This window comes from Mesoplodon mirus (genome assembly GCF_964341445.2).
Source record: "Mesoplodon mirus genome assembly, chromosome: 9".
In the NCBI taxonomy this organism is placed as follows: Eukaryota; Metazoa; Chordata; class Mammalia; order Artiodactyla; family Ziphiidae; genus Mesoplodon; species Mesoplodon mirus.
The window spans coordinates 82,592,105-82,614,350 of record NC_138985.1 but is presented as its reverse complement, the minus strand read 5'-3'; the positions used below and the strand labels follow the sequence as shown (position 1 = coordinate 82,614,350).

The 22,246-nt window shown below is 39.9% G+C and overlaps 1 protein-coding gene across 2 annotated transcripts in view; it reads right to left on the bottom strand.

Annotated features, from left to right (window-relative positions):
- Positions 1-22,246, bottom strand: part of MET (MET proto-oncogene, receptor tyrosine kinase) — a 129,193-nt gene that overhangs the window by 2,642 nt on the left and 104,305 nt on the right. For both annotated transcript variants that reach the window (XM_082631958.1, XM_082631959.1), the window contains 6 exons: positions 22,084-22,224; positions 18,567-18,797; positions 16,566-16,646; positions 13,490-13,671; positions 10,432-10,541; positions 9,057-9,222 (listed from right to left, as the gene is read on the bottom strand). In XM_082631958.1, coding sequence (XP_082488084.1) covers positions 9,057-9,222; positions 10,432-10,541; positions 13,490-13,671; positions 16,566-16,646; positions 18,567-18,797; positions 22,084-22,224 — 911 coding nt within the window. The remainder of the gene's footprint in view (positions 1-9,056; positions 9,223-10,431; positions 10,542-13,489; positions 13,672-16,565; positions 16,647-18,566; positions 18,798-22,083; positions 22,225-22,246) is intronic.

Sequence of the window (22,246 nt, the reverse complement as noted above, 5' to 3'; positions counted from 1 at the left end):
TGACTCGTTTAAACCAGAATTGGATAAAGTTTAGATTACAAGTAAAGTTTTCAAAGTCCACATGATGATTAACATTTCATCAGTAGTTTGTAGAGTGCATTTTCCAAGTTCTCTCTTACAGGGTCAAAGCATTAAAACGTTTCTATCCTTCTTTTTTACAATAGCTTCACTACAATTTTAGATTCTTAGTAAAAAAGAAAAGACAAGGCTTCCAAAATTTAAATGTGTGGGATTTCCAAGTGAATGTAAATACTCCTTAAGAAATGTAACGATATCTAAAAGTTAATGCTAAAAGAGAAGGTCTAAGTCAGTAAAAGTAAAAATCCATATTAAAAATCAGAAGTAATAAAACTGCTAGGCATCAAGGCTCTCAACTGAAAATGAATTTCAATAAAATATATTTTGAAAATGTTAAAGGAGGAAATTAATATAAAACAGCTGTAACAGTACTTTACAGGATGATCACAAGACCACAGAGAGGTTGACTGATTTGCTAAAAATTCCCCAATAAATCTGAATTCACACAGGGATAAACATTTAAGAGTTCTTGACTCTTGGGTCTTGCTTTGTCTACTAAACTTCACTAAGTATGCAATTTCTTGATTTAGAGCACTCTCCTTGGAATAGATCAGGTCATACATATTATCTCGCCCTGGACATGTGCCAAGGTGAGAATGACACAATGAGAGTAAGTCAGCATGTGTGGGTCACCGAGGACCAAGGAAATCAGTTCTCCCTTAGCAACACTTCCAGGACACTCACAGACCAAGAAGCACATGGGGGCAGGAATGAGGCACTGAGAAAAAAGAAGCTAGGAGGGCAAAGAGAATACAGATCAGACATGCAGAGCCGGAAAACATAACATTGAGAAGCAAGTGTAGCTCGTAATACTCAGCAAGAAGGAGAATGAAGCTTGTGTTTCTGAAAGAAAGAAACCAGGTAGACACTGTGGTTGCCGATACAAATCTCCATTATGACTTTTTCCCTTTGTCCGAGTGCGAGAACCCTTTAAGGTCACTGACTTCCTTGATCCAAATAGAGAAAACAAACTCCTTCCCAGGTGGGCACTAGATAACTTTGCCCTTCAAAGTCAAAGTTTTCAATGCCTAAAAATCTTATGAGTCACTTCTGACAACTTCACTGTGTTAAACTTCAAGTTCCAGAATTTGCATTAGAATTTAAATCAATTTAACAAGTATCTACTGACCCTTGATGATGCACAAGTAGGTCACTGTTCAAGTTACTGGATAGGCCCCAAGGCTGATTTAACAGGGTTAAGAGTATTATGCAATTAACTGTCACATAGAACAATAAGATCTAATAACTGTGATACACAGCAATTAAAGAAAAGAGGTACAAATGTTGTGAAAAGGCAAAGGGATAATAGTGGGGTACTGAGAAAGGCTTTAGGAAGAAAGTGACAGTATAGCGGGTCTTGAGGAACAGGGAGAATATGTTAAATAGATACGTGTATTGTAAGGGCAGAGTGTTCTGGATGGAGGGACTGGGCCCAGGGGTAAGAGTACTCATGTGTTTTTTTGAACCATAAGGACAACAGGTCACTCTGCTTGATGTGTGGAGTAGATGAAGGGACGACGGATAGATAAGGTTGAAAGGGGACCATGTTTTTGAATGTTGAACCTGGGTTAAACTGAAATCAATGGGATGTGACTGGGGTCGAGCTCCAGGAGATTGCATCTGTAAACACTCTGCTTTAGACAAATAGGGGAAGCCCATCCACAACATGGAGACCAGTTAGGAGGTTTCTGAACAGGAGTAGGTGAGGGCTGCTACTGTTTACTGGCAACACAGAACCTTATGAGACTGAACTCCTGAATTAGAGTGGTGGGAAAGAGTAGGTGTCATCGAATGAGGCTGGCATGGGTGGGTGTCATGCCCTTTTAAAAAAAAGACTGTCTTATTTAATCTTTATAACAACCCTGTAATGCAATCAGTTTTGTAGATGTTTTAAGGATGAAGAAACCAAAGTGCTGAGAGGCTGATAACTTGTGTGTGATCAGGTTTCCCTAGCCAACAGCCTAAGCTATAGGATGCCTGGAGGCAAATTTGCAAAAAAGGGGAAAGAGTTGGATCAGTTTATAAGGAATGATAGGGCTTGAACAATAACTGGGTATCAGAGGAGTGTTGCAGGAATCATGGGACAGAAGAGGTGAGAGGGAGGCAGTTTCCATGAACAGTCCGCATTCCAAACTCCCCATAACAGCTCGGACCGCCAGGCTGGTGTGGGGGAGGGGCAGTGAAGGAGGAGAATGATGCTGACCAAGAAGAGAGAGGCTGATGGGGGCCGGGAGAGGGAGGGGGAGAGAGAGACAAAGGGAGGGGGTGGTGTACAATACCTGTGCGTTGAGAAAGAAGGACACAACATTGTAAAGCGACTATACTCCAATAAAAATTAATCAAAAAAGAGGAAAAAAAAAGAATGATGGAAACAAGTCAGTTTAAGCTTCAAGACAGGAGAACGCTGCCATTCTTGCTTATTGTGTGAATGGTCAAGTCTTTCTGAATATCTGAGCACCAGCAGTGAGCTCACCTGAAGAATCTCTGCCTCACTTTATCAAAGGTGATGCTCAAAGCAGTTATTAGAGGTGAGAGATTGTTATAAGCTATAAAGAGTGATAGAAAGGCACACTGCCGAGGCAATCAAGGAATAGACACAGCCAAATTTGAGCATTCGAGAGTAGGTAAATTGAGATACAACACAATTTATAAAAAAGCATAATTGATTTAAAAAAATGGATAAATTGATAAAATTTAACAACTGGTAAATTGATAACATTTTCAATAAAATTTAAAACTTCTGCTCTTTGAAAGATACCATTAAAAAAATGAAAAGGCAAGCCAAAGACTAGAAAAATATATTGGTAAAAACACATATCTGATAACATGTACCTGTATCCAGAATATATAAAGAACTCTCAACTCAACAGTAAAATAACAAACAACCCAATTTAAAAAACACCAGAAAATTAATTCTGAAACTTAAAAAATGGGGAAAAGACTTGAGTAGACGTCTCACAAAAGGTAGAATAAGGATGGCAAATAAGCACATGAAGAGATGTTTAACATCATTAGTTATTTGGGAAATACAGATTAAAAAGAAAATTAGACACTACTACAATCTATTAGAATGGCTAAAATCCCACAAGCTGAAAATGGCAAATGCTGGTGAGGATGCCGAACAACTAGAACTCTTATATATTATTGTTAGGGGTATAAAATGATACTGGCACTGTGGAACAGTTGGCAGCTTCTCATAAAGTTAAACATACACTTAACTTACAACCCAGTAATCTTACTTCTAGATATCTACTCAAAAGAAATAAAAATTATGTTCACATGAAAACCTTTAAGTAAATGTTACAGCAGTTATAATTACGTATAAGCAATTGCCTAAAACAGGAAAGAACTCAAATGTCCTTCAAGCAGTGAATGGATAAACACAATGTGGGACATCTGCACAATGGAATACTACTTAGGAATAAAAAGGAGTGAATTATTCTGCTATGGAAAAGAGTATTCAAAAAATTAAAAATAAAATTACCACATGATCCAGCAAGCCTACTTCTGGGTATATATATTCAGAGGAAATTAAATCAGTATCTAGAAAAGATATCTGCACACCCATGTTCATAGCAACATTATTCATAGTAGCCAAGAGATAGAAGCAATCCAAATGTCCATTGACAGATAAATGGATGAAGAAAATGTGGTATATACATACAATGGAGTATTATTTAGTCTTAAAAAAGGAAATCCTGTCATATGCTACAACATGGATGAAGCTTGAGGATGTTATACTAAGTGAAATAAACCAGTTACAAAAATACAAATACTATATGATTTCACTTATAATGAGGTATCTAAAGTAGTCAAACTGTTAGAAACAGAAAGTAGAATGGTGGTTGCCAGAGAGTCTGGGGGGAGGGGGAAATGGGGAGTTGTTCAGTGGATACAGAGTTTCAGTTTTGCAAGATGAAGTTCTAGAGATCAGTTGCACAGCAATATGCATATAGTTAACACTACTGTACTGTACCTTAAAAATGGTTAAGATGGTCAATTTTATGTTTTTGCCACAATAAAAAAAGGAATAACTACTGATGCATTGATACTACTGATACCTCTCAAATGCATTATGCTACGTGAAGGAGACAGACTCATATTTACTGTATGATTCCATTTATATGCCAGTCTAGAAGAGGTAAAACTATAGAGACAGAAAACAGACCGGTGGTTTCCAGGTCTTAGCATTAGGGCAGGGGTTGAATATACAAAGAAGCACAGGAAATTTTCTGGGATGCTGAAACTGTTTCATATCCTGGTTGTGGTGGTGGTGAATATACAACTGTATGCAATCTTTAAAACTTAAAGAACTGCACAATAAAAAGAGTGAAGAATTGGTATACTGCACAATGGTGATACCATTAATAGAAATAAAGAAGTGAGGCATTGACAGTTGGCAGGAAAGAATTTGACTTTGAACATGGTAAATTTGTGTTGCTAATGAAAATATCTAGGAAGAGAGATTCAAAGGGGACCCTTGATGGGAATGGTTGAAATCGGTGAGAGAGGCTGACACCTGGGGACCAAAATCCTGGGGGAGAGTTGTGTGTAAGTTTGTGAGAGAAGAAAGAGAAGCTGTCAAGGTAAAGAAAACACAGCCTAAAAGCAGGAGGAAAACAAGATGGTACAGTGTCCCCCGAAACCAAAGAAGGAGGAAATTTCAAGAAGGGAGGAGTCGTTGACGATATTAAATACTGCAGAATGGTGAAGCAGGATGAAAAAGCCAGTTGGTTGAACAACTGAGAAGTCAGTATTGACTTTGATGGAAGCATCTGTACTAAGCGTGAGACACTGTGGAATACTGGGTATGAGTAACTGCACATATAGAGACACTCCAATTTTGTCGGAAAGGGCTTCAAGAGTATTCAGACTTTAGCTGAACTCCATCTGGGCAACTGCGAGACAGTAGACCTTTCTACAAACAGGCAAGTTTTTGCTTGTAGGTCTCAACATACATATGGTTTATTACATGTTTTGGAAATGTTCCATGTCAACATTCAAAAGATTGTGCTGTCCTGGAAATGAAACTTTAAGCAAATTTATCCATGCAGTCAATAACCATTTTCCAAAGCAGCACTGTATGGATTACTCAGGTTCACCCTTTATGTAGTACAGTATAGTGTCTTTCAATAAGGGGGAGAAAGACAAAGCACTTCGTATCTATAGAAGCCTGTGTAAATTTCTAGTCAAGTATCTGAGTGACAGTTGTTTTATAAGAAGTGCTAACCTCCCTGCAGTGTGCGTGTATTTTTGTAGAGAGAGTAGTGTGTGTACAGGGTTGTCAAAAAGCTCAGAATCCCAACTCTTGCCTTGAGCACCCAAAAGTTCATCAGGCTTCTTTTGTTTTAATAACTTTGCTGAGGTATGGTTTATATATCATAAAATTTGCCAATTGTACAGTCAAGGATGTTTAGTAAATTTATATAGTTGTGCAGCTATCATCACAATTCAGTCTTAGATCAATTCCAACACCCCAGAAACTTCCCTCGTGCCTGCTGGTAGTCAATCTTCGCTCCCACCCTCAGCCCCAGGCAACCGCTGATCTGTTTTCTGTCTCAATCTTTGGCCTCTTTCTAGAAATTTCACATAAATGGAATCATTCAACGTGTAATATTTTGGGTCTGCCTTCTTTAACTTGATACAATGTTTCTGAGGTTTATCCATGTTGTAGCATGCATCAGTGGTTCCTCTATGTTACTGAATAGTATTATTCTGTTGTATAGATATACCATGTTTTATATACCCATTCGCCAGTTGATGGACATTAAAATTGCTCCTGGTTTTTGGCTATTATGAATAACACTACTGTGAGCATTCATGTGCAAGTCTTTGTGTGGGCATATGTTTTCATGTGCTTATTAGCTAGCTCTTCATACATCTCCATGGTAAAATCTATGCAAATCTTTTGCCTATTTTTAAAAAATGGGTTATTCTGTCTTCTTATTGAGTTGTAAGAGCTAGTTCTGGTTCTTACCAGTAGTCAAGTCTGGATGAAATGTATGTTCTTTGAGGATGAGTTAATTCTCCCTACCTTATGCCTTCACTTGCCACCATCATTAATGTGTCCTCCAGCCTACCTCTCTAGCACCTGCTTTTTTCATCTTTTTTCAGAGCCTTTAGGATCAGAATTCCAGGCATTAAGCTCTAGTATGGGCTATCACATCCTCTTACCAATCTTATCCACCCTGAAGTCCCATTCCTCCACCTTGTCCTGTGATACACCTGTTCATTGAAAACGGACTCCCAGTCACCCTCAACTTATTCTCTAATGACTCCCCCACTTCCTCAGGAACTGAAACTCTGTTTTCACTTAAAGACCACAACGTCTTTGAAACTCTTACCAATAGAGGCCACACCTCTCTCTCTTTTTTTTTTTTTTTTGCGGTATGCAGGCCTCTCATTGTTGTGGCCTCTCCCGTTGCGAAGCACAGGCTCCGGACGCGCAGGCTCAGCAGCCATGGCTCACGGGCCCAGCCGCTCCGCGGCATGTGGGATCTTCCCAGACCGGGGCACGAACCCGTGACCCCTGCATTGGCAGGCAGACTCTCAACCACTGCGCCACCAGGGAAGCCCCACACCTCTCTTTCTTGCTGACTCACAGGGAGGAGGCAGATGACGTCTCGCCTCCTAACGCTGCACTCAGATCCCGGTCCCCTGTTACATCTTAAGAGCTGCCAACCCTTTCTCTTTTGCAATATATATGTCCTCCATTATTTTCTCCCTACCTGGTTCGCTGATGTCACCAGTTAACACTTTTCCTGTTTTCAGTTGTTACCCTCAAGGACTGAGACATTAACATTTTTCTAACTCCACATATCATAGTCCTCTTGACTTATTAAAGGCAAATAGAATATTCCATCCACCACCCAGGCCCCTCAGCACACTCTAGACCAAATCACTTAGGTCATCCAGCTTCCAAGACCCTTCTTGTGCACTGAGTAGCAGTGGACCCTGCTGACCATATCCCATTACTTCTTGAAACTTTCTCTTCCTCTGGGTCTCCCACCTCTCTGCTTTTCTCCCTTACTTCATGTATGTAGGTTCCTCTGAATAATTGTATTTGGACTTTCAAAAGCCTATTTCCAGCCTTGTCCTCTGCTATGGACTGAACTGTGACCCCCTTTCCAAATTCATATGTTAAAACTCTAACTCCCATTGTGATGGTATTTGGAGGTGGAGCCTTTGGGAGATACTTAGGTTTAGAGGAGGTCATGAGGATGGGGTGAGTGCCCTTACAAGAACAGACACCAGAGAGCTGACTCTTGCTCTCTCCCTAGCATGAGGCACAGTGAAAAGGTGGCCATGTGTTTTCCTCACCGGAAGCTGACCACCCTGGCACCCTGATTTCCCACTTTTACCCTGTGGAACTGCGAAAAATAAATGTCCACTGTTTAAGCCACCCAGTCTATAATATTTTGTTATGGCAGCCCTAGTTGACTAAAACAACTAAAGAGTTTGTACAAGCTGCAGATCCACATTTCCAACTGCCTGACAGACCCTTCTGCCCGTATGTCTTACTCCCAAGTCAAACTCTATATGTTCAAGGCTCAATTGGTATTTTTCCTCCTAAACCGGCTTTTGCTCCTCTGTTTCACCTATTTGTAGTTGCACCACTTTGCTCAGCTTTGACTTTCATCAATTTCTTGCTAAATAGTGTTGATTCTACCTCTGAGATGCCTTTCCTTCCAACTCTTTTCTGTTCTTACAATTTCTATATTATTTCAAATTCTACCTCTCACTTTGTCTTCCTGCACCTACTCCTCTCAAAACATCTTACAGAATGAAGAAAGGCTGTAGTGTAATCTGATTCACTTTAATGTTTCCACTTGGCCAGAGGATAAATTCCAGACTCCCTAGTTTGCTTTCCAAGGATCTCTATGACCTACTATGAAAATATTTTTCTCAATTTATTCTCATAAGTTCCCTTTGCGCCTTCTATTTTTGCTGAATCACGGCTGCTTACTGTTTCCTTAGAACTTTACAGATTTGTATACTTTCCTGCCCCTTTGCCTCACCTGGATTGGCATTTGTTATTTCATTGTCCATTCCATCCTCCTTTAAGGCCCATTTCAAGCACCACCTCCTCCACCAGGTGAAAGGGCAGTGTGGTAGATTTGGCTGCCCAGGTGAGTCTGCCCACGGTCTTGCCTACCCTCATAGCTAAGGTGCACGCCTTTAGAAGCTTGTTCTGTGACAGGAGGATGACCATTACAGATAAAGGAGGGCACTTTTCTAGCTAGGCCCACGCTGCTAGACGAGCCTCAGTTACAGCTTCTTCTGCCCTTGAGGTATGAGTGGCTGGACTAATCCCAGTCTACTTTGTGTGAGTTAGTGACGGACATGCCTTCCCATTCCTGCTGAGCAAGAGCTCCTGGAGGACAGGGTTCACACCTGGTTCAGCTCTGGGCTTCCCAAGGACTTAACATGCTATTCTTCTGGACAATGTTTCCGAATAAATGAATGAATTTATGAAAACATACTATGGGTACCTGTTAGACAGTCAAGCCCGTTTTTACTTCTGAAGAAAACTGAAATTAGTGGTGCTGAAGGAATCTTTTTTTTTTTTTTTAATTAACTTTCTGGGACTTCCCTGGTGGCACAGTGGTTAAGAATCCCCCTGCCAATGCAGGGGATACATGTTCGAGCCCTGGCCCGGGAAGATCCCACATGCCACGGAGCAACTAAGCCCGTGCGCCACAACTACTGAGACCACATGCCACAACTACTGAAGTCCACGTGCCTAGAGCCTATGCTTTGCAACAAGAGAAGCCACCGCAATGAGAGGCCCATGCACCGCACCAAAGAGCGGCCTCTGCTCACCGCAACTAGAGAAAGCCTGCGTGCAACAACAAAGACCGAACGTGGCCAAAAATAGAAATAAATAAATAAATAAATAAATAATTAAGTTCCCATAAAACTACTAAAAAAGTTAGGTATGAAAGTAAAAGAGGAGGTTGGGGTGATCAATACGTTACCACATCTGACTTGGTGGTAAATTTCTGAGTTTGCAGGCTCTCTAAAGCCATCCACTTCACTGGCAGTTTTGCACCTGTTTTGTTGTGTACGCTATAGTATTCCTTATCATACACGTCTCTGGCAAGGCCAAAATCAGCAACTTTGACAGTGAATTTTTCATCCAGCCTACAGAAAGAACAAAAATTATTACTGGTGGCTGAAATAAAATAATTTACAGTGATGCTGAATCTCTAAAGATTAGAATAAGGGACTTCAGTATTTGAAATCCATAACTTCTGAAGGGAGGGCTTCATCTGGCCTGTATTGACTAACACTAAATTACAATGGAATTCTTGAATAAAAATGCTTGACATTTACATTTTAAATTCAACAGACCAAGGAAAGAGATTATAAATGATGTGACATAAGAAAATCTTTTTTGCTTTCATGTAGCTCTGGAGAAGTAGGAAAATTGGCCACCCTCCCAGCTTTCCTTGGTTGCTAAATCGAGTATGCCAACTGACTACCCAAAGAACTCACTAATTTTCACTTGCCAGCTTATTAGCAAGACTTAGTTTTATGGGGGAGATATGAGAGGGGACTGTTATTTTACTTTTTCATTCTCAGTGGGCTAGCCTAGTATGTACAACTCTTAGGTTTCGCCAGTGAGGTAATAGAGGAAAACGATACATAGTAAAGCATCTAGGAAAACAGCAAGGTTCAACAAAAATCAATTTCTTATATCTGAGGCTATGTACCTTTTGTTTAAGCTGGCTTTTATGTTGTTACATTGACCAAAACCAAGGTAGGAAATTAATAGCACAGTTCTTTCATTCGTACATACCATGAGCCGTGAATCAGTGCCATGTAAGGGAAAGCACAAATCAACTACAAACTGTTGACTGTTGTATTATACAGCCCAGGCAGCCAGACACAAATAAAGTTCTTTGTATATTCATTCCCAAATACCATTTTTGGTAGGGTTTCTGCAGGCTGACTTCAAATCCACTCTTGGGAAGTTACAATATGTTGGTATTTGTGTTACCAGCCCTCTCCTTTTCACTGTAAAATGCTGAAGATCAAATTCTCTCTCCCAAACACTAATGCAGTGTGAAACCACAACACTGGGGGCTATGGGTGGGAAGGAAAAAGAAAAGCAAGAGCACACAACAGCTGTTTAAGACCCCCTCTGGAGAATTCCTTTTAAATTCTGTTTGATGAAGCCTGAAAGCCCCGCCTACATCCCCAGTGCTTACATATCGATTTAAAACTGTGACGGAAATAAAGGACTTTTGCATGAGAAGAGAAAACATCCTCTCTAGCCTTGAACAGTGGAAAACAGATTCCTCCTTGTCACTTAATTTGGACTGCAGGCACACAGATTCTTATACTTACATACAGTTTCTTGCAGCCAAGTCTCTGTGGACAAACTTTTTGCTTGCAAGATATTTCATGCCTTTGGCTACTTGAAGACCAAAGCCAATAAGATCTTTTACAGTGGGGTTCTGTAATCAAAGAGAATTGGAAACGCATAAACTAAGCATTTACTGTTCTAGCTATGATCTCAGAATTATGAAATGTTTATAAGAATGACCTTGTTTCAAATAATAACTTGTGCCCTGTTGATAACAGCAATAATTTATTAAGTATCTGTTATTTGCAAAGTACCATGCTAGATGTTTTTATAAACTTTGGGTAATCCTTATACACTCATGTCTGTGATATGGGCTCCATTTTCCAGATGGGGAACTGGAGGTGTTTTAAAATGTACGTTTTATTATTATTTAGGTATGGTAAGGCCAGCAGATGGGAACAATTGCCATCGAAAAGGCTGTTACTCACAACTCCCAAGAGAAAGAGGCATGCCATGTCATACAAGGCCACTCAGGGAAGCACCAGGGTTGGTTAAGGAGGCAATGGGAGCAAGGGGAAAACATAAGAAGAGTCTGTATTGTGGTTTCTGTGGGAAGGAATGGGTGAAGCAGAGGAAGCAGGCTTAGAATTGGCTGGTTTGAATAATTTCAGTTCCGGGGTATAGGGACTGTCCCTAGTAGTCTGGTACCTGGTCTTGAAGTGATAAGGGCAGGTGGATAATGTCCCAGAGTGTGAGAGCACTTTAAAGGAGGTGGCTGGGGTATGGGCTCTGGAGTGGTTGGTTTGGTGATGAAGGGCATGCTCTCTGAAGGTGAGTTGTTTAATATCTCTGGGAATTTGCTAGTCCTGGGAGGGGCAGTCTCTCCAGGGTCAGCATGTCCCCACAAGTCAGAGCATCAGAAATACACGGTTAATACAGGAAGTTCCCAGAAAAATAAATCACTCCAAACCACTCAGATGCTAAGTTGTGGAGTTAGGGTTTTAACCTAAATCTGTTAGACTCGAAAGCCCACACTGTAGTGAAATCAATCACATCAGAAGCCTTCCTACTGGTACTGAAGCACCAGTGGCCTGGACCCACACAAACAACAGGAAATCTCATTCTCCATAAGCTCAACACACAAAATTGGATGGACAGAGTAATGCCTTTAGTACCTATGAGAACTGCATCTGAAATCACATAGATGTCACTGTGGCTGGTAGCCCTACTCGTGCCTGGCCATCAGGAACAGGATATCTCTTCTTCAGCAGCCACTGTGGAGTTTGTGAACTTAAGAGGCAGACAGTGGGGACTCTGAAAGGAGGGCTACAGCCCTCCTTAATGCATACAGCATGTGGAGAGGCCATTTCCTGTGTTTTAGGCTTCTCTAAGACATATCTGTTAGTGGTTGTAATAAGTATAGACTCCTTGGACTATAAAAGGCCATGGTACTGTATAATAGGAAATCTCTATCATGCTTTAACCCTGGGGGAATAATACCTAGAGAAGGTGGCATATCCAACCAGATGAACTCATCAGGGTAATGGCAAGAGTTAGAGTGGAAAAGTGGGTACGGTAAGGCCAAAGCTTTGTGCTTTGTAAGGTAAATTCATCTTATTTGCAAAAATTCACGGCCAGGGAACATTTTATTCTTTTGACTGAATGCAAAATATTTCTTTAGTATCCTAGAGCTTATTTCCTCCGAGAACCTGACCCCATGTTTATGAAGCTGTTGATCAAGAGTAAAGCTACTCCATAACTCCCAAAGAGGCCTGATCACAGGAGCCAAGAAGCAGCCAGGGGCCATCTGTGACTTCAGTTCTGGAGACTCCTTCTTCCCTCCCTGGTCCTGGTCTGCCCATTGCTTGATCAGCCTTTAGGAACTAGCATAATTGTCACTTAGAAAACCCTCATTTGCAAGCATCTAAGAACCTCTTTTGTAACCCTGAGCTCATTCATTCAACAAATATCTCCTGAGAGTCTATGTGCCGAACACTATTTTAGGTGTTACTGCTACAGCAGTGAACAAAATACACAAAATTAGCTACCCCCATGTGCTTGAATTCTAATGGGATGTGTGTGTGTGTGTGTGTGTGTATACATATATTATTTATTTATTGCCTAGTAGAGCACTGTTCAATAGAAATATAACACAAGCCACATATGTAATTAAAATTTTTCTAATAGTCACATTAAAAAATTAAAAAGAAACAAGCAAAATTAATTTTCACAATATGTTTTTCAACCCAGCACATCCAAAATATCATTTCAACATGTAATCAGTATACACAATTATTGATGAGATATTTTACTTTCTTTTTTTATACTAAATATTCAAAATCTGGGATGCATTCTATACTTACAGCACATCTCAGTTTGGACTAGCCACAATCACGTGTGGCTTGTGGCCACAGTATTGGATAACTCAGGCCTAGTGTATGATATGAGGGTAAGTGTGATGAAGAAAAACAAAGCAGGGGAGAGGAGCAAGAAAGAAGGCATGAGGGTGTGGTGGTCATCTGCAACTTCAGACAGGTCAGGGAAGCTTCATTTTGAAGATGACATTACGACAAAAAGCTGAAGTTGATGAGTGACATATGTGGATATTTTGGGAAAGAGTAGTCCAGGCAGAGAGAATAGCAAGTGCAAAGGTCCTGAGGTAGAAGAGTGGAAGAGACCCATTTATAGAAGAGACCCATTTATAATTAATTTTCAATGTATTTCTTCCTTCTAAGGTTAAAACTCCTTGAAAGCTGAGGCTCGTTCTGGCTCTACGTCTCCTGTGTGGTGCTTTTTCTGGCATATAGTAGGTACTCAAAGATGAGTACCTATCCAGCAGATGGTACAGCAAGGATGTTGCAGTGCAGGTAAGAATCACTGCCTCCAGAAGACCCTTCTAAGTATCACTATCTTCCTACTAGGATAGAGGATTTTGTGGAACCAGCGAACTGAATTGGCCTCTGTCCATTTGAATGGTGCGAACATTTCATAGGTGCTTCTTTGGCTAAAAGCTTTTAAAAAGGTTCAAAACAGGCACATTTGGAAGGCTCGCTGGCTTACAACTAGTTCATGAGTTAGTAAGTTTGGTAATATACTTACGTGAGTCTCATTTCTAATGAAATTTCGAAGATCCCCATGTTTCATGTATGGTAGGACCACCAGTGGAGACCCCTCACTTCGAAGGCAGATTCCCAAGAGTGAGAGAACATTGGGATGACTAAAATCTTTCATGATGATTCCCTCGGTCAGAAATTGGGAAACTTCTCCTATGTCAGTGATTCCTGAGAAAGCCAGCAGTGGAGACATTAACTTCATTACAGGGACAACGATTACTTTGTCAAGTTCAGAGAGGGAGAGCAATTGAATGTAAAACCATTGGGCTACATCTTGCCCTGATGCCTTATCATCAGAGTGTTTCTTTACAATACTTCTGAGTGAATGATGTCACCTGTGCTACACTTTTTTTTTTTTAATTTTATTTTTGGCTGCGTTGTGTTGGGTCTTCATTGATGCGCGCGGGCTTACTCTAGTTTTGGCGAGGAGGGGCTGCTCTTCATTGCGGTGTGCAGCCTTCTCATTGCGATGACTTCGCTTGTTGCGGAGCATGGGCTCTAGGTGTGCGGGCTTCAGTAGTTGTGGCATGTGGGCTCAGTAGTTGTGGCGCATGGGCTTAGTTGCTCCACGGCATGTGGGATCTTCCCGGACCAGGGCTCGAACCTGTGTCCCCTGCGTTGGCAGGTGGATTCTTAACCACTGCACCACCAGGGAAGTCCCTGTGCTACACCTTTAAGTCACCACCTGCACCCGTTTTTGTAAGAGTCTAGCAATCTGTTTGTCTCATGCAGAACCATCGTTTGTCTCTTACAGAAAAAGGTGAGGGAAGCAGGCCAGTCCATTTCTGTAGTGATTGTCTAGGGCAGGGGTTGGCAAATTTTTCTGTAAAGGGCCAGATAGTAAATATTTTTGGCTTTGTAAGCCTTATGGTCTCTGTTACAAATACTCAACTCTTGCCACTGCAGCGCAAAAGCAGCCACAGACAATAGTGGCTGAGTCTCAATAAACTTTATTTATGAAAACAGGCGGCAGGCCATAGTTTTCCAATCCCTGGAGTAGGAGGATTTGAAGACCAAACGTTGTCTATGGTATCTAAGTAGACTATTTTGTTATAATAGTTTCTAATCATTTCCAGGTAGAGATCCCAAGGGCCTGACAATAGTCAGCACTAATAAAGAGTTAACAACCTTTAATTTATTAATCTGATTAGTATCAGTGTCAGTGATGATATTCTTCTACAAATGCAATGCATTCCAAGACTTGGAAGTCCATCTGGACCAGAGATCAGCACACACCAGGGACAGAGAAAGATTTGTTGGCATTAGGACTGTTCTGAGTACAACTGGCAGGGGTACTCTTTAGTGCGGCAAACTTATTGACAATTATACTTAATCCATCACAGCTTGTAGTTAGATTTCATATAAACTGTCCCTTTAATCACCTTGTGGTTAGACTTTCAAAAAAATGAACCAGGGCTTCCCTGGTGGCGCAGTGGTTGAGAGTCCGCCTGCCGATGCAGGGGACATGGGTTCGTGCCCCGGTCCGGGAAGATCCCACATGCCGCGGAGCAGCTGGGCCCGTGAGCCATGGCCGCTGAGCCTGCGCGTCTGGAGCCTGTGCTCTGCAACGGGAGAGGCCACAACAGTGAGAGGCCCGCATACCGCAAAAAAAAAAAAAAAAAAAAAGAACCATACAGAACACTGCTCAGTGTGGAGATTTATGTTTAAAAAAGCTGAAATATTTCTGGCAATAATGTATCTTGTAAGAAAACCTTTCACGTGTGCATTGAAAGCTTATTAATTCCAATATAAATCTGTAATATATCTTGTTAACATTTTTTTCAGGCTGCCTCAAACTATGAGCAGAAATTTAGAAATGGGGGTAGAAAAGGCAAGCACACTGACTTGACATGTGAGACCTGTTAGCAAAGGTGGAGCCAGGAAAGCTCTAGTATGAGGAGTACAATGGGTTGTACAAGATAGTAATTTATGCCATAATTATGGCTCTGGGTCATTAATAAAGTCTTAGTTTATGTTTGGAAGCATTCCGTGTTTCTTTTCTCTTTTTTTTAAGCAAAGTTTAATAACATGCATACACAGGAGAGACCCAGGAAAACTGAGTAACTCCAGCATTCCCTGCTTCTTAAAAAGAGTATGCATTCCATTTTAAAAAGATTTTCTCAATAGCAGATAATATTAAAAAATATATGTCTAGCACTAAAAGAGGGTAAGTATCACTTGTTAAGGAAGTTCATTTATGTGGAATACCTCATTCACCAAAAATGTGGATAAACGAGATATTACCACATTTATAATTTTTCAATTTTCTGCTGGCATATCTTTTTCCTGTTTTCTTATTTCATTTTGTATCTTTTTTATGGAAGTCATGGTTAAAAAATAATTATAGTAATGTCTCTGGGTAAAATGAGTCATTATTACTGTATGTGCCAACATGCTTCCCATAGTTTCCATAAATATCACTTGCAAAACAAATATTATAAGCCAAACATATTTAAATGATACTTAGGCTCATCCAAGAACCTCATTTCTCCTTCATTCTTACTTATGAGGGCTCTGAGGGATAATTTCTGAGGAAATATTTCAATAAGAATTTTAAAAAATAAATTTATTTATATATATATATATTTTAAAATTTTTGGCTGCGTTGGGTCTCCGTTGCTGCGTGCGGGCTTTCTCTAGTTGTGGCCAGTGGGGACTGCTCTTCATTGTGGTGCGCGGGCTTCTCATTGCGGTGGCTTCTCTTGTTGCGGAGCACGGGCTCGAGGTGCGTGGCCTTCAGTAGTTGTGGCTGCAGGCTCTAGAGCGCAGTCTCAGTAGTTGTGGCACACGGGCTTAGTTGCTCTGTGGCATGTGGGATCTTCCCGGACCAGGGCTTGAACCCGTGTCCCCTGCATTGGCAGGCAGATTCTTAACTACTGCGCCACCAGGGAAGTCCCATCAATAAGAATTTAGATCAAACGAATTTTCAGGATTAGATCCATAATTCTAGCAGTTGCTGATTTTTCCACAAGGGAAAGTGTAAATCAACATTTTATTATGAATGATTTATTAGTTTGCAAACCACAAAAGTGTACTCCACTGTTAAATAAAATATAACTTACTATTCAAGGATTTCACAGCACAGTGAATTTTCTTATCATCGGTGTCCAACAAAGTCCCATGATATACACACCCGAAATGTCCTACATGAAAGAGGGAACTTGGTTAGTGCCACATTACTTTTAATTGTGCAATATTATTTATTAAGCTCTTCATGATCTTCATTTCTTTTTTTTTCTTACATGGAAAAAAGTGCATTGTTTCTTATGCTTTTGATTAACAATACCACTAGTTTTGTGTGTTTGTGAAATATGTATATGTAATATATTTTGCCCAAAGATAGAAGCAATATGATTATTTAATACATGGTAAATATTTAGGTGATGTAACTGTTATTAAAGGTTAACATAATAAAATATTCAACCACAGTGGAACCACTGAAAACAGGAGTAACATCTGCCTCGTAAAAGAAACATTATTTTTAAGGATCAAATAACATCTTTTAAATATGAAAATGAAGTTTTACCCACATAAAGAAATACAATAAAATAAGCTCCCTATATTCCAATAAACTGAAATGAAATAAAAATGTCACCATTAGAAATAAGATTAGTATTATAGAATAAGGATTTCCCCCTTTAGTCACCGGTTTGTATGTAATCCAGGTTGGCAGAAACTGAAAGGCAATCGCCCAAATGAAGCAAATTCACTCTGAGTCATTTCATCTAGTTCTCTGGTTTCAGCCACATCACTTTCCCAATGGTAGCCTTTCATCCAGTGGCAGTAATTTTCCCCAGAGGTGCCAAATGTCTGATAGCTGTGTAAGTCATTAATTAAGTTGTCCAGCTGGCCAAGACCCCCTGAGTGCCTAGCATGTGAGTGTTGGGCATTAGTCTACTCTCTTGTAATGCAAAGATGACTAAATAAATGCTCTTGAGGGCTCAGTTCTACTGGGGAAAGCATATAAATAAATAATAGTTAATATTTATAGAATCATTCATGATTATTACTCTATAAGAGAGATAATTGCCATTTTTAGCACCTTTCATAAAATACTAATTTTACAATATGTAGAATTAGAACATAATTAGTGAAGCCACACACTCTAAAACTGGTACAATTACTAGGATTTATAGGCTGGTAGAAGAACTATATATTACTCTGATGTGAAACATGTTTGTTAACAGTGAAGCTGCTGTTTGGGAAGGGGAGCATGCTAAGGATTAAAATCTGGAGTATGTGATAGAGGAATGTGTTGATGCTTTCACAGGAAAATGGGAAGGCCTCGTGAACACAAAAGGCAAATTGTCCCATCAGCTTCTTCTGCATCATGCTGGCTGATGTCTCTGCTACCTCTTGCAGCGCATAGTGAATAAAGAGGGATCAGAGGCCATTCAGTATTAAAGGTAAAAGCTTTTTAGAAAACAAGGGAAGAGTGGAGTTCATTTCCTGGCTTCCAGTTGGTTTCTTTTCCTGCTCAATATTTCCTCAAATACTGTATACGCTAGCTGTTATTGCTGCTCTGGCTGGCTTATTACAAATATTCATTCCTCTTTGTATAAAGAAATTGGAGTGCATTGTAGAGATGATGTATGTTGCTTCAGATCAAGGGAAGGCTATAAATTCCCTGTCTTCTGATGCTGTCCAGTAGTATACAAACTGCTATAAACCAGGACTTCATAGAGTTAGTCACTATTCTCAGGGTAGAGAAAGACTGGAAGGAGATAGGAGTAAAAATATTGGAACTTAACAGAATGATTTTTAGAAGGAAGTAAAAGGCACGTTTCAAGAAATTATAGTTGTCATTATGAAAAAGGTGAGGAAGGAATGTGATTTATTTCTAATACATTTGGGAGATTATCAAGTTGTCTCCATGCACAGGGGCAAATCCCCATGGATGTGATTTGCAGGGCTGTATGTCTGCAGAACAGAAATCAAGTGCACTTGTTATCACTGCTCTGTCAGTTGCTTTCACCATTGTCTAATTCCTAATCTGCAAAGGCAGAAGATAAAATGCTTACTGGAAAATCGTGTTTAACAAAAAGCTGAGTGGAAATACTTACCTCTTCCTATGACTTCATTGAAATGCACAATCAGGCTGCTTGGCCCAATCACTACGTGCTGAACTGCCTGGACCAGCTCTGGATTTAGAGCACTGAGGTCAATGTGGACAGTATTTTGCAGTAATGGACTGGATATATCAGAGTCCCCACTAGTTAGGATGGGGGATAGGTCTGTCAGAGGATACTGCACTTGTCTGCATGACCCATTCTGAGATGAGTTAGGAAACTGGTCTGTAAGATAAAGCAAAATTATTAGAAACAATAGTGAAACCTCACTTAGTGGGGACTGCAACAGGGGCAGCAAATTGAATTAATAACAAAACCAAAATTTAAATTTAAAGAAATGACGGTTGTATCATTGAACGAGGCTAGGAAAAACCCTTACAAAGGAATTGGTTTAATAAAATGATAAATTGGGAAAAGATACAGGTATGCGTGTGTGTGTTTAAAAAAATTTATTGATTCTCTTGTAAGAATATTAAGCAGTAACTTTGAAAGCTTGTTTTCCCTCTTCATTTCCTTAGACATTTCTCTTATTATGTATAGCAAAAAGCCAAGCTTGAGATTTGTTTTTTAATATACTATATTCTTAAGAATGCAAAGCAGCAAAAATAGTCAAGCAACTGCCTGGCTCCCACAAAAATCCAACTCATCTATAAGAAAATGAAAAAAGATGCCTTCTGAGAGACTAGTGTTTATTAATGGAATGAATTAGTATTGCTCAAAACCTATGTGGATTCCTGGTCAATGAAAAATATGTAAAGTGAAATATTATATATCTATATCTCTCTATATAAATATACACACATACACACAAACGACTAGAAATATGCAATGGCTAAAATTTCAGAACTGAAAGTTTTTCACATTCGTGGTAAGTTCTCCATACTGTGGTGATGGCAGCAGATCTAGTGTTATCACTCTTTAGAGAGAGCAGATTAGAATTGGGTTAGTGTGCCATTCTCATTGCTTAGTTGAGGACACTTGGAAAGGGATCAGATCAGCATTCCTTGTAAGTTGATCTTTATAACCAAAACAGTAAGAGCCTCAAGCAAGGTTCCCTTCTTCTAGGTGAAACTTTTCCATTTCAGGGGTAGGGAATTATGGGGCTGAGAATACATTTCTTAATGCCAGATAAGGCAAAAAAGCCACCAGTTGCTTCGCCCTTTCCAACGGGAATGCATACATGTCAAGGAGAGGGCATTATACTGGCAGCAACTGACTTGAAGACAAACTAGGCTGGGTACTGAAATGTATTAGTATATAACACAGGGAGAGGGGAGGGGCTTATGAGGGGATCCCCATTAGTACCAAAAGAAAATATTGTTTGTTTGCAAAGGAGCAGGAAAATCAGAACTTAAGAGAGGGTCATTAAAAAGAAAGTTGATGGTACCCTAACTATTCCTAAGTCCACTTAAACATGTTTAGTATCTGCCACATTGGAAGTTTGGTTAATACATCAATTTGGCCAGAGCAGTAAATTTCAACAGTGGTTCCAGAAAAGCTTTGGGACCACCTGTAGTTATAGTAATCACTAGCTGGAAATGAGACAGATGCAACCTTAAAAGAAGGATGTAGAACATCAGGGGAGTGCTTGAGATGTTGGATGGTTGAGGGAAGGAAGGAGCCTAGCTGGGTGTCTGTTCCTTTAATTCCAGAGTCAGGGTTTCCAAACCTTTCCTAGGGGATGGAAATGCGGATGAACCTCTCTATTTTTTTTTTTTTTTTTTTTTTTTTTGCTGTACGCGGGCCTCTCACTGTTGTGGCCTCTCCCGTTGCGGAGCACAGGCTCCGGACGCACAGGCTCAGCGGCCATGGCTCACAGGCCCAGCCGCTCCGCGGCATATGGGATCCTCCCAGACCGGGGCACGAACCCGTATCCCCTGCATCGGCAGGCGGACTCTCAACCACTGCGCCACCAGGGAGGCCCCGGATGAACCTCTCTAAACTCAGGTCCTTTGCCTTCACTTCTCAAACCTTTGCACCTAGAGATCAGGGTTCTAAATTTTCAGAGGTGCAGAGATTAAGGGAAATCCTTGATGAGGCACAGGAAAAAATCCTCTGGCATAGAAATTGTACTGACCTTTGGGCTAAGTTCAAACACGCACACAAACCAATTTAAACCATCAGTGTCTGATTCTGGTCTGACACACAGAGAATTCTAGGTCTGCATGAAAGACTGATAAGGATGCTGTCCCCACCGCACACAGAGAGAAGCTCTGTAGGTGCCTCTTTATTAGGTGCTGGCTGTGCATTTCCTCATTCTTCTCTCTGGATAACTTTCTTTTGTCTATTTTATTTTTCCATGTCTCCAAGGAGTAGGTTCAATGTAGGAAAGAGGATGAAACTCAAGTTTCTTAGGAATGATGATAGAGTCTGGTGAGTAATGAGGCTGGAGGAAGATTAAATATGCTTCTTTACAAAAATTACTTGTGAATTTTGAAGATCTCAAATTAGAGCCATTAAATATGAATATAAAATAATAAACAGATCTAAATTTCAAAACTATAAACTGGATTTGATTTGTCCATGTTGTTAAGGGCTTGGATTCTTAAAGGTAAAGGGAGTCATGTGGGAAAAGACAATGTCTATAACAGTGTCTGTAACAGTGTCTATAGAACATCTCTATAGAACTAACATAAACTTGAAAAAGTAAGAGGCAGTAAGTGTTGAAAAAGTTAAAATGTTAAGTGCCTCATTGCTCTTGTACTTGTTTTGATGAGCAACTTCTAAGTTTTGCAGTATCCTCAACTGTCTGTGACTCATTTTATTTATCCACTGGTAAATATTCAACCAGGGAAATGCTTGTACTTGACTCACGTCCTGTAACTTCTAAAGATAATGGAGCAGATACAATACAGACATTTTGCTTTCACCAGGAGATTTTAAATAAAACAATGTGAAATGCTCTGGCTAATCTGACAATTATTAGGTCTAATGTTCTGCAAAACAGATGATGTTAACCCTCCCTTTTAAATAGCATAATTGAAGGTTTTTATTGGATAAGACTAAAAATATATTCAAGTCCTGGGATGCTGTGGGTAAAAGGCTGAGTACTAACAGTTCATTGAGAATTCTTCAAAGGAGGGCTAAAAGTATAATTTAAATGTTTGAGGATCAACAGGTAAAAAAATGTAGCTGTACCAACTTCTATTTCAATAAATATGTTTCCTATCTTAACTCTTCCTGGGTTGTTAAAGAGAGCTTCACAATTTCTTAGCATTGCACTCAGATGATAAACACCTTATCTTTGCTCAAATGATTTTAAAATGAACCTTTTTGTGAGAACAGAGCTTAAAGACTCTAAAAATCTCATATAATATGTAAATGAGTTCACTTTAAAGTAAGAGCTGTGTAACTCTGTGTCAAATTAAATACTTCTTTGGCCAAAGAAGAGGTGAATACTTCTTTTATATTTTTATAAAAATATAAAGGCAAAACCAAAAATAAACAACAATGCCACAACCCACTGAGGTATATGTATAGGTATTTCTCAGAACAATAAACTAAAGTATACCTTCTGGAAAAGTAGCTCGGTAGTCTACAGATTCATTTGAAACCATTTCTGTAGTTGGGCTTACACTTCGGGCACTTACAAGCCTATCCAAATGAGGAGTGTGTACTCTTGCATCATAGCGAACTAATTCACTGCCCAGATCTTAAAACAGAAAGAGAGAAAG